Source organism: Corythoichthys intestinalis, chromosome 21 (genome assembly GCF_030265065.1).
Source record: "Corythoichthys intestinalis isolate RoL2023-P3 chromosome 21, ASM3026506v1, whole genome shotgun sequence".
Lineage (NCBI taxonomy): Eukaryota > Metazoa > Chordata > Actinopteri > Syngnathiformes > Syngnathidae > Corythoichthys > Corythoichthys intestinalis.
In genome coordinates this window covers 39,513,907-39,526,031 of record NC_080415.1, presented here as the reverse complement: position 1 = coordinate 39,526,031, position 12,125 = coordinate 39,513,907, and the positions used below count along the sequence as shown (strand labels likewise).

At 42.6% G+C, this 12,125-nt stretch overlaps 1 protein-coding gene across 1 annotated transcript in view; it reads left to right on the top strand.

The window, feature by feature from the left end:
* The window catches only part of pkd1b (polycystic kidney disease 1b), a 30,409-nt gene extending 22,059 nt beyond the window's left edge, over positions 1–8,350 (top strand). Inside the window, exons 27-41 of the mRNA XM_057825537.1 lie at positions 351–491; positions 574–943; positions 1,021–1,135; positions 1,229–1,443; positions 1,712–1,914; positions 1,973–2,170; positions 2,248–2,402; positions 2,527–2,724; positions 2,805–2,973; positions 3,045–3,227; positions 3,398–3,502; positions 5,193–5,327; positions 5,416–5,609; positions 5,766–5,877; positions 7,419–8,350. Coding sequence (XP_057681520.1) covers positions 351–491; positions 574–943; positions 1,021–1,135; positions 1,229–1,443; positions 1,712–1,914; positions 1,973–2,170; positions 2,248–2,402; positions 2,527–2,724; positions 2,805–2,973; positions 3,045–3,227; positions 3,398–3,502; positions 5,193–5,327; positions 5,416–5,609; positions 5,766–5,877; positions 7,419–8,291 — 3,366 coding nt within the window. The 3' untranslated portion in view covers positions 8,292–8,350. The remainder of the gene's footprint in view (positions 1–350; positions 492–573; positions 944–1,020; positions 1,136–1,228; positions 1,444–1,711; positions 1,915–1,972; positions 2,171–2,247; positions 2,403–2,526; positions 2,725–2,804; positions 2,974–3,044; positions 3,228–3,397; positions 3,503–5,192; positions 5,328–5,415; positions 5,610–5,765; positions 5,878–7,418) is intronic.
* The last annotated feature ends 3,775 nt before the right edge of the window (positions 8,351–12,125 follow it).

Genomic DNA, 12,125 nt, shown 5'->3' with positions numbered 1-12,125 from the left:
GTTTTTGTTCCAGCCGATCCAGCAGAGACAGTTGAACCAATGAGGCTTCTGCTAAAACAAGCCACACCTGACTGCAATCAACTGATTGCACTTGTAAAACACCAGATTGGGGAAAAAGTGTTGTCATCTTGTTTGGTAAGAATGAAATCCTGCACCCACAGTGTGCCTTAGTGGAATAGGTTGGGAACCCCTGTGTTAGACTGCCCCAAGGCATCTGTGGCTACTCGAGCTCACCACTATCTAGTTCGAAGTGAAAAAATAATGCAGTTTGAGTGTCTTGAAAATTGCTACATCAATCCAATTTGTTTTTATTTAAAGTACACAATGAAGAATGCATTTTTGTAAAACAGGTCATCGTGGAATCAGTTCCTCCTTCACCAGTTTGTTATTCTGTGGAGATGGACGACTTCCTAGGCCAGTCAGAACGATCACAACCATCCTTCTTATCTCTGTCTGGCACCTCGAGTCGATTCCGAGACAGTCCCTCATCAGTGAGAACACACAAACACGCTTTACCTGTTGTTTGAGGTCTTATTTGCGATCACATTTCTTTTTGCAATGAATTCACTGTAGTTGCTGGAGAGCAAAGCTGTTGACTCCAGCATTCTGGACTTCTGGGCAGCTTCTGGTTTGGTGCCCCAGACGGACGAAGCCCGTCAAGAGGAGATTGAAACTTCATGGGCGTCCTGCGACAGCTTACTCAAAGAGTCCAATGACCCATGTGAAGCCTCGCTTGCCTTATGCGCACGCCAACTAAGGAGGAAAAAGGCTCGCAAGCAGCTGCACCTGACCCCACAGACCTCTTCTGACCCACCTGTTGCCCTTCTTCATCCCATCCAAAAAGACAATATGGACTATTACTTTCCTCATGCACAGGATCATGATACTACCAGTCCACACCAGGTTCACAACCACAATATGAACACATTTTTGACCCTTTCCGGTATGCATTAGACCTAATTGCAACAGAAGAATGAGTAAATGTACGAAGTGATTGAACTATTTGTGCATGGTATTCAGAGGAGAATCTGCTGATGTCAATAGAAGAATCAACCAAGGGCACGCGCCATTTCACCAAAAACAACTCAGACAGTGGTCGGGACTCGCTTACAACAACCTCATCATTCTCAAACACGTGAGGCCAACATCTGACTGCTCTTGCATCGCTTACTAAATCTGATTTAAGACATAACACACGGTTATGATTCTAATTATTCTTGTCTTTTAGCCAGAGCACCTCTTGCAGTAGTTGGTCAGATCACACTGAAGATAAAATCCACCATGAGCCAAAGTTCCTTAATTTGGAGACGGAATCGGGTCCTTCACTATGCGAGACACAACTCTACAGATGTCCATCTGTCCTATCAATGGACTCTGTGGCCAGTACCTTCCTGCCAAGTCCTTCTCCTGACTTGACAAGATGTTCCTCCACCACACGCATCGGTACAGTACATTGGCTGGGAAATTAGGGGGAACAATGGTGTCTCTGATAACAATAATAGCGTTCTAAATCGATAACAATGACTAAATTGCACTCATACCAATAACAGTATGGTTGCGGCACCAAAATATTATCAACAGTATCAGGGAGTACTAGAAACAGAGCGCCGATGCTGTGCAATATGTTCTCTTCAAGATCTAGTTTCCAAACACCTAGTTTGCCATGTAGCACCGTGCTAAAAATGTTAAAAATCGCTATGTACCTCTTTAGGTATCGCTCGAGGTCGGCCCAGCTGGCTGTTTCCATCCTGGGTGTTGTGTGTCATCTACCCACTCGTGGCTGTTTTGATTGGAACCTGCCTCGCTTTGGTTGGAATCTATGGCAGCCTCTTCTCCAGAACAGTTGTTCTCATGTGGCTTATATCGGCACTGTCTGCTTTTCTCACCTCTGCTCTTTTGCTGGAACCTTTCAAGGTCAGTTCAAACACATACATTCAATGCAAGAACTTTAGCGAAGTTCTCTCTTTGTTAGGTGTGCATTCAGGCCTTGATCTACACTGTCATTTGGCGACCTGTGGATCCAGAGGTTGAGGACCAACTAGCCCAGGAGACCACCGTGGCGAGGGCTTTTGGAGAGCAAGGTGGGAAGGTCCGCCCGCCCTGCGGCTATGGACTGCTTCAAGCTAAGGAGGAGGCTCGGAAAGTCCGCGCACTGAGGTCCCTCATGAAGGTGGGAAAGAACAAAACACAAAGCTCCTCATATTTGGCAATTCATGTTTTAATGGCGTTTTTCCTCTGTTTTTGAAGCATTGTGTTTTCCAGCTTCTATTTCTGTTGCTGGTGCTCATGGTGAACTACCAGGACAGTGTGGAAAGAAGCCAGGGAAGACTGTTGCATTCCACTGTTAGACGCCAACTTCACAAGGCTGCCCAGGGCGTCCCCAACCTGACATCTATTAGAAAGTGAGCAGACTACACCACTGACACCTATCTGTGTGTTACCTGTGGATGCTGATACTGTGCTATACTGTACTGTTCAATCCATTTGTAGTGAGTTTAGTGATATTTATTGCTCATACTTTCTCAGCTGCTTGGATGCAGAACAGTGGATAAACAGCACCTTGGTGACATTTTTGCACCAGAACCCCTTGCTTCACCTGGTGGGGTTGCCACAGCTCCGGTATGCACACACTCAGGGCCGTGCGCAAATCACACTGGGAAACAGCACTGTGGCGACACGCCGAGCCCTTGCTGACATTCACACGGGAGCTTTTTGCAATAAGCAGTAAGTAGATACATATTGTCATCTCCAGAATGGTCCATAAGTTCATGCTAATTGTGCACCCTTCCTCCTATCTTCTTCAGGCTCAAAGGCCTTTCTTTGGATTTTACTCAGTACCATAGAGAGTCTGGTTTATTCCTGTGTGTGTCCATCCAGTTAGATTGGGTGCCAAGAGTCACTTCTTCCCTTTCTATCTATCCGTTCTTCATCCCATCACCGCATAAAGGCTTGGACCTCCATCTGGCCCTGATGGTAACACCGTCTCAACGTCAATTTTTGATTTACCAAATTAAAGTTTGAATATGTCTTGGTATTTTTGATAGGTTTTCCTTCTCAGTTCTGCTCTTCTCATCTTGTTGGGGGAATGGTGGTCGGCGTCCCATGAGCGCGCTCAGTATCTGCGTCAAAGCAAACACTGGCTACAGCTCCTGCTAGCTGCGTTATCTCTGGCGACAAGTGTGCTACACCTCTGCTATCGCTCCCAGGCTTTTTTCTGTCTTTCCCAGGTGAATGTAGAATTCTCAGGCTAACTATTCACAGTCACTTCTTCCTTCCCCGACGCCCCCCACCCCCTCCCAAAATGGGTTTGGAGTTGGAATGACAGCTCTAAACATCCTTTGTTCCAATATGAAAATTAATCATATGTGATTTTTTTTCTTCCTCTCCAATCATTTAGCTGAGGTCCCAACCTGACAGCTTCATCTACTTCCATGGCCCTGCCCTAATGACTCAGATGTCTTCTCAATCTGCAGCTTTCTTACTCACGTTTCTGGTCCTAAAGGTAACTGTCACAAAACATCAAAATGTCAACCTGACAGAAACTGTAGGCATGTGCTGGTATGATATTCTGATGGTATGAGAAACTTAAGCAAAAATATCACGGTTTCACGGTATCACAGTATTGCAAGAGAGATTAATATTGCATGTAAGTAAGTATTGCACATAGAATATCGCATAAAAATGAATATTGGACCTTGGGTGATGTGGTGTTAATATGGTAGTTCAGGGTAGAGATGGCTTTAGCAAAGCAACTGTTCCTCAGTCTGTTTGTTCTTGCTTTTAAACACCTACAGCGTCTCCCAGAGGGGAGCAGTTCAAACACCTGGAAACCAGGATGTGAGCTGTCTTTGAGGATGTTTAGAACTCTGCTGAGGCACCAGGAGGAGTAGATGTCCATCAGGGAGGGGAGAGGACAGCCAATGATCCTCTGCGCCGGCTTGACTGTCCTCTGAAGCCTCTTCCTGTCTGAGGCAGTGCAGCTCCCATACCAGGTGGAAATGCAGTACGTTAACAGGCTCTCAAAGGATGAGTGGTATAAGGCCAGCAGCAGCTTCCTATCCAGCTTGCTCTTCCTGAGGACTCGCAGGAAGTGCACACTCTGCTGAGCCTTCTTTATGATAGCTGTTATGTTTGCTGTCCATGAGAGGTCAATATGAGATCTGGACTCCTATGAACCTGAAGGTGTGGACCCTCTCCACACACTCGCCGTTGATGTACAGGGGTAGCGGGTCGGTACTATTCCTCTTGAAGTCCATGATGACCTCTTTGGTTTTGGTGGTGTTCAGGGCCAGGTTGTTGTCTGAGCACCAGGCTGAGAGTTTGTGGACTTCCTCTCTGTAGGCTGCCTTATCTCCCTGTGAGTTCAGTCCAACCACTGTGGTGTCATCAGCAAACCTGATGACGGTGTTGTTCCTGTAGGTTGGACTGCTGTCGTAGGTGTAGAGGCAGTACAGGAGGGGGCTCAGCACACAGCCCTGTGGTGAGCCGGTGCTCAGTGTGCGGGTGGAAGAATGGTGGGGGCCAAGTCTAACAGTCTGGGGTCTGTTGGACAAGAAGTCCTCGATCCAGGTGCATGTGAGGGGGCGGGGAGCCAGGATGTCCAGCTTTGTGATAAGAATGTCCGGGATTCTCATGTGAGAGCGGAAACTAGCTAGCCGTCTTCGCATGCTCATTAGCCACTTGATCTATCTCTTTAACAAGCTCACGTTATAGTATGTTTTACCACTGCTAGACACATTAAACACCTTGGAGCTGGCAGGAAACATTAATGACAGCATTTATTAACCTTTAGTTTTGTTCAGATAAATGCAAAAAAACATTGGAGGTATTGCCTACTCTGGCAACCACCCTCCGCAAACATGTTTTACATGTTGGTTGGCCCTCCATCTCCAAGCCCCGGCCGTCCCTAGCTTTTCTGTAGCCGAAGTATTTCCATACCAGCGACTTCTATTTCAGGTGTTTCACCTCCTCCAGCCATCGTGTAGCACATCTGACACTGAGCAACAACCAGAGGGGCAGAGGGATTTCTCCCTGCATTTGTGGGACATAAAAAAATAGTTAATACCGTATGGCCGGTATGACGGAAAATTTCAGTGGTTTGGAAACCGTGACATTTTCATACCACGGTATACCTTCAAACAAGTAACCGGCACATGTCTAAAAAACACTCTTTGCATCTTGTTCTTTTCCAGCTATTAGGAACATTGAGATTTGTGCGGAGGTGGATCGTGATCATTAGAGTCTTGAACAGAGCTAAGAAGGAGTTGTGGGCCTTAGGTTTCCTCTTGATGCTACTCTTTCTGTTCAGTACTCATTTGGGGAATACGGTAAACAAACAAACAAACAAAAAATGGGAAAGAAAAGTGAATTGTTTTAAAACGAACACTTATTTTGGCATCTCTGTTCTGGTTTTAGCTTTTTTCACAATCAGCTGAAGGATTTTTGCCAATGCACCAGGTTTTCGTGTCCATTCTGCGTGTCCGGTTTGGCCTTCAAAGATTATGCCGAGTCCACCCTGTCGTTGGCCCTCTCTATGGACTCCTGCTGATGAGTGCAAGTGTCTGGCTTTTGGCAAAACTCTTTGGAGCCGTTCTCATTCATGCGTACAGGTACGGTCACACTCCTTTTTTTAATTAGTCTATGCTTTAAGGGTCGCCTAAGCCCATAATATCAAACTTTTGGAATCTGTATTGGGTGCCAAATAATTGTATAGGTGCAATTTACCAACCAAATTGACTTTGCTTTCACCTGATTGGTTGTTGAAGAGCTGAAAAAGCAGACATTTACCGGCCGACGACAGAACCGCAGGACTATGAAATGGTGGAGTTCTTCATTAAGAGGTTGAAACTGTGGATCGGACTCACCAAGGCTAAAGAAGTGGGTATAAGCATGAGTTGATTTTTATACAGTGGTATGAAAAAGTATCTGAACTTTTTGGATTTTCTTACATTTCTGCATAAAATCACCATCAAATGTGATCTGATCTTTGTCAAAATCACACAGATGAAAAAAGTGTCTGCTTTAACTGAAACCACCCAAACATTGATAAGTTTTCATATTTTAATGTGGATAGTATGCAAACAATGACAGAAGGGGGAAAAATAAGTAGGTGAACCATCACATTTAATATTTTGTGGACCCCCCTTTGGCAGCAATAACTTCAACCAGACGCTTCCTGTAGTCAGATTCCTGGTATGTCTGGCATGAATTGACCACTCCAGAATGTGTATTTTGTTCTTCTGAAACCATTCTGAAGTTGATTTACTTCAGTGTTTTGGATCATTGTCTTGTTGCAGCATCCATCCTCTTTTTAGCTTGAACTGTCTGACAGACGGCCTCAGGTTTTCCTGCAAAACATTCTTTTGAATTCATTCTTCCATTAGTGATTGCAAGTTGTCCAGGCCCTGAGGCAGCAAAACAGCCCCAAATCATGATGCTCCCTCCACCAGCCTTCATAGTGGGGATGAGGTGTTGATCTTGGTGAGCTGTTCCATTTTTCCTCCACACATGACATTGTGTGTGTGACTCCCAAACAATTCAACTTTGGTTACATCAGTCAAGAAAATATTTTGCCAAAACTTCTGTGGAGTGTCCAAGTGCGAACATTAAACAAGCAACAATATGTTGTTGTTGTTGTTGTTTTTTTTTTTTGACAGCAGTGGCTTCCTCTGTGGAGTCCTCCCATCAACACCATTCTTGGCCATATAGTTGATGTGTGCGCAAAGATATTGGACTGTGCTAGTTATTTTTGTAAGTCTTTAGTAGACACTCTAAGGTTGTTTTTTACCTCTCTGAATATTCTGCGCTGAACTCTTGGCGTCATCTTTGATGGACGGACACTCCTTGGGAGAGAAGCAACAGTGCAAAACGCTCTCCATTTGTAGACAACTTCTCTGACTGTCGATTGATTAACATCCAGACTTTTACAGATGGTTTTGGATCCAGCTTTAAACCACTCATCAGTGATTGCGCACACACACCTGACTTAAAAGGTTTGGTAAAAATTGGTTTCAATTGCTCTTTAAGTCTCCTTAGGCAGAGGATTCACTCACTTATTTTTCCCCCTTCTGTCATTGTTTGCATGCTATCCTTATTAAAATATGAAAACCTATAAATGTTTAGGTGGTTTTAGTTAAATCAGCCTCTGTTTTTACATCTGTGTGATTTTGACAAAGATCAGATCACATTTGATGGGGATTCTTTGCAGAAATGTGAGAAATTCCAAAAGGTTCAGATACTTGTTCATACCATTGTAGAAGGCAGCTAGATGCCAAAATGGCTGGAATGGAATGTGCCCTGCCATGAATAGACTCTAGATGTTTTTGTTTTAATACGAAATTAGATGGATGGATATTTTATTTAATACGGAAACTCGTCACACCATGTAGCTAATGCTGTCCATTTTTTTCCTGTCCTAGTTCAGACACAGGGTGAAGTTTGAAGGCATGGACGTTCCTCCTTCCAGAGCCTCCCAGGAATCCCGTCTTTCTACTCACTATTCCACCCTTCCATCTTGTCACTCGCCATCTTTGTCATCTTCCTCGTCCTCTCCACGCCCCTTGTCTTCCTCCCTCTCTGTCCTGTCCGAAGACTCTTCACTTTCTGAGCAAGGGTTTGACGTTCAACCTTTCCTGGAGCACCTGCTGCCGTGTGTGAACGCTCTGCTATCTCAATTTGATCGGGTCGCCCAGATTACTGAAGAAGTGCACCATCTGGAGGTTGAACTTGAAGATTTTCTGTGCAGAAGAAAGAAAAGTAGGATTGGTAACAAGGAGAAAAGTGAGGACGCGGTCCAAAAAACGGCAAAAACAAAAGATCAGGAGGATGACGGGAGGACTCAAGGTGAAGTAAGACGCAGGAGGACTGGTTTGCTTTACGCTAATCCTCCAAAATCTCTGTCATCCGTGTTTCCTTTCATTCCTCCTTCCACAATCAGCCCCCCTGCCGCAGCGGGCCGACTCTTCCCACGCACACGGAGCTCTCACTCTGAATCGGAGTCATTACATTTGAAGTATCACATGTTTAGCGACACAAGTGAAGCTGCAAATCCTATAATAGGAAGTTCTAGTTTGCATCCTTTACGTTCTCCCGGTTTTGTAAGTTTCCCCAAGAGGAGAGCGTGGCATTCTGGAAGTTCTCACTCAGCCGATGCAGCTCAAAGGTTGTGGCTTAAACAATGTGGCAATTTTGCTCTCACCTTCATCAGACCAAATAGCGAAGAGGGCATGAGGAGACGTATCAGTGATGGGGCACCAAAAAAGAGGAAGGCTTGGATCTCTGAAGGACCATAGAGACTTCATAATGTATTGACGTGACACGGGGCCGATAAATAGGGGGCTTGCATTGTTGGCGAGGCCGTCAAAGCTGACCGAGTGGAATCACAGACAAAGAGCTTTTTTCATTGGAAATTCTTGTGAATTTTTAATGAAAAATCCCCAAATTCTTTATCGATTTGGATGTAAAACAGTCTCGATTATTGGTTAAAAGCAAAAAAAAAACGTGCAGTTAGCATTTATTTTTCGTAAATATGTCGAAGTACAATGCTAGTCTGTTAGTGAATGTAGCTATTGGCCGCCTGATGTAAACTGACCTTTTCCGGTCAAAATTCTCGTGAATAAATGCTTAAATCGCCGAATTCTTTATAGATATAGATGTAAAACAAATAATTCTTGGTTAAAAGCAAAAAAAAAACAAAAAAAAAAAACAAAAAAACAGTGCAGTTAGCATTTATTTTATGTAAATACGTCAAACTACAATGCTAATCTGGTAGCGAATGTAGCTAGTGGCGGCCTGATGTAAACAGAGCTTTTCCGGTGAAAATTATTTTGAATAAATGCTTAAATCCCTGAATTCTTTATAGATATGGATGTAAAACAGTGTCGATTCTTGGTTAAAAGCAAAAAAAACAAACAAACAAAAAAACAAACGTGCAGTTAGCATTTATTTTAAGTAAATATGCCAAAGTACAATGCTAGTCTGTTAGCGAATGTATCTGGCGACCGCCTGATGTAAACAGAGCTTTTCTGGTGAAAATTCTTGTGAATAAATGCTTAAATCCCTGAATTCTTCATAGATATGGATGTAAAACAGTCTCGATTCTTGGTTAAAAGCAAAAAAATGAAAAAAAAAAACGTGCATGTAGCATTTATTTGACATAAATATGTCAGGTACAACGCTAGTCTGTTAGTGAATGTAGCTACCGGCCGCCTGATGTAAACAGACTTTTTCCAATGAAAATGCCTCTGAATAAATGCTAAAATCTCCAAATCCTTTACAGATATGTATGTAAAACGGTCTCCATTCTTGGTTAAAAGCAAAAAACAAAAAACAAAAACGTGCATGTAGCATTTATTTGACATAAATATGTCGAGGTACAATGCTAGTCTGTTAGTGAATGTAGCTAGCGGCCGCCTGATGTAAACATAGCTTTTCCTGTGAAAATTCTTGTGTTAATAAATGCTTAAATCCCCAAATTCCTTATAGGTATGGATGTAAAACGGTCTCGATTCTTGGTTAAAAGCAACAACAACAACAACAACAACAAAAAACGTGCATGTAGCATTTATTTGACATAAATATGTCGAGGTACAGTGCTAGTCTGATAGTGAATGTAGCTAGCGCCCGCCTGATGTAAACAGAGCTTTTCCGCTGAAAATTATTGTGTTAATAAATGCTTAAATCCCCAAATTCTTTATAGATATGAATGTAAAACAGTATTTTTCAACCTGTCCTGTTCAGCTGTTTGACACGGAGAATGGAAGTCTCAGTGTCCGGTTGGTCTGAACAGTTTTAATGTTTCACATTGAGAGCATGACATACTCCCATTGTGATCATTCAACATACCTAGTTCATTTGTACAAAACAGCTAATTCTTGTTAATAAATGCTTAAATCCATAAATTCTTTATAGATATGGACGAAAAACAGTCTCAATTCTTGATTAAAAGCAAAAAAAAAAAAAAAACAAACAAAAAAAAACGTGCTGTTAGCATTTATTTTACATAAATACTGCAAACTATGATGCCACTGCAGTAGCGGCTAATTTCTCCCATTAATTTTTACTTAACGTTTTAAAATGCATGCATGGTACGAAAATATAATAATTACCTTGAATCCTCGAACAAATCACTCCTGAGACAATCCTTCCTGTTTGTATGCGGCACAGCTTTCATATGTGTGTTTGTGAATAGCTCCTCTTGATGTGTGCGGCCCCCTACTTGAATGTGAGGCGCAGTGCATGACCGATCTGACCCGTCAATACATTATGAAGTCTATAAAAGACCTTGCTAATTTATGGCCATGCTTAATGCTGGGAAAAAAGGTAAAATATTTAGGAATTTCTCAGCATAATAAAGACAACAGACAACAGGTTCTTCATTTATATGCATGTTATGGTTGGGTGGGACTTATTTCATCCTTACTAGCTTGTCAAGCAAAACATTTTTGATGCATTGAGTTTAAGTGCTGAAATATCATGACTTGAAGGAATATGGTCACACTGGAAAGGAATGTTGTGAAAATAAAACAAACATTGAAATAAAAATGGTGGTTAAAGTGTTATACAGAGTCACCCCCCCCCCCCCCCCCATGTTATTTACTCCTCGCAGTTTATTTCCTTTCAGAACGCGTTTAAAGCAACACTAGGTAACTTTTCAGTTTTGGTTGATTTTAGCGACAACGGTGGACAAAAGCGGTAGTGTTTTGCCCTTTCAGCGCCTTGAAAAGGTGGAAAAGCGCTATATAAGTATAACACCATTTACCATTTATCATTAAGGAACACTGTTTCCCATGATGACCAGCGCACAACCGCACAGTGTCGTAAAATCATGATCTCCCGGTTGCCTGATGATGGTCATCTGCAGATGGCTTAAGCGACATTTCTGTTTCCAGGGGCTATGTGAAGGATGAGTATTAATAAGGTAATGAATCCAGTTGTCATATCCAGTAGCATATGACTGTTAGCAACTGTTTGGCCAACCCCCCCCCCCCCCCCCCCCCAAGTGGGTCAGTAGACACGCACTCGCATGCAATCAATGTTATTTCTGCTAGTTTTCTCCGGTAATCTTTCAAAAAAGAACATGCCGAGTAAACACTGCTGCTATGGAACTTGTAGAAACGACTGTAGACATTACCACATATGAAGGATGTTTTCTTCATACGTTTCCCGAAACCAAAAACTCGGAGGAAATAACGTGAAAAATGGATTAACTGTCCAAAAGACCAGTTTAATGCCAGCAAAGTGAAGCCATTCACATTTCATATGCAGTCAACATATTGTTGGGGGCCATGGTCCTACAAAGGACGAAGAGGTAAGCCATTTTGACTTATTTTTTAGCGTGGCATTTTGCCGTGCTGCTTCTGTCTGACAATGAATGACCTGAAAAAACATTAAAACTGACTGCCACTGTTGTTACGTTTCCTGTTGTTAAAAAAAAAAGCAACTTTAGTAAGGGGGAAGTGTAAATAAATTATTGAATTAAGATATGTAAGTCAACCAGAGGGTATGATATATAAGAAAGACAGGGCATATGGTGGTAAAGGATAGATTGATGAACCAGGAGAATGTCATGGTCAGTGGCGTAAGAAAAAGGTGTCGATAAAAAAGCTACCTCTGGATCTCTTTTTCCCATCTTTTTCAGTCCTCGACACTCAAGCCATCTCTTTTACTGAACATTTGTATGTTCTTCCACATCTTTACCAGCGAATTTGCCACCAGGAACATCATTTTCGGAGAGAATTGGTAGGTTTAGCTCAGTAAACATCTCTCGTACACTATTTCCATTCATTTACTATTGGGGACAAATGGGAGGTTGACCCGCCTAGCAGCAATTGCTAACGTCATGAATATTAATGAGCAAAAGTTACGTGTTGCTTGCGGTCCACCATTAAACACATCTTCCGTACCTTTTCAAATTTATTTTTGTATGTCTTACAATGTAAAAATGTTGACAAGGTTATATCCTTTGTGAACTGGTTGCTCTGTATTGTTGTTTGTCAATTGTGAGTTCTATTCAATAAAAAAAAAAATGTCTTCTGTACCGCTCGCGCTGTGAAGGCTTTTGAGCGACATCGCGTGTCTGTTAACGGTATTACAACAACAACGCCTCATCGTGCCCGCCTGGCCTA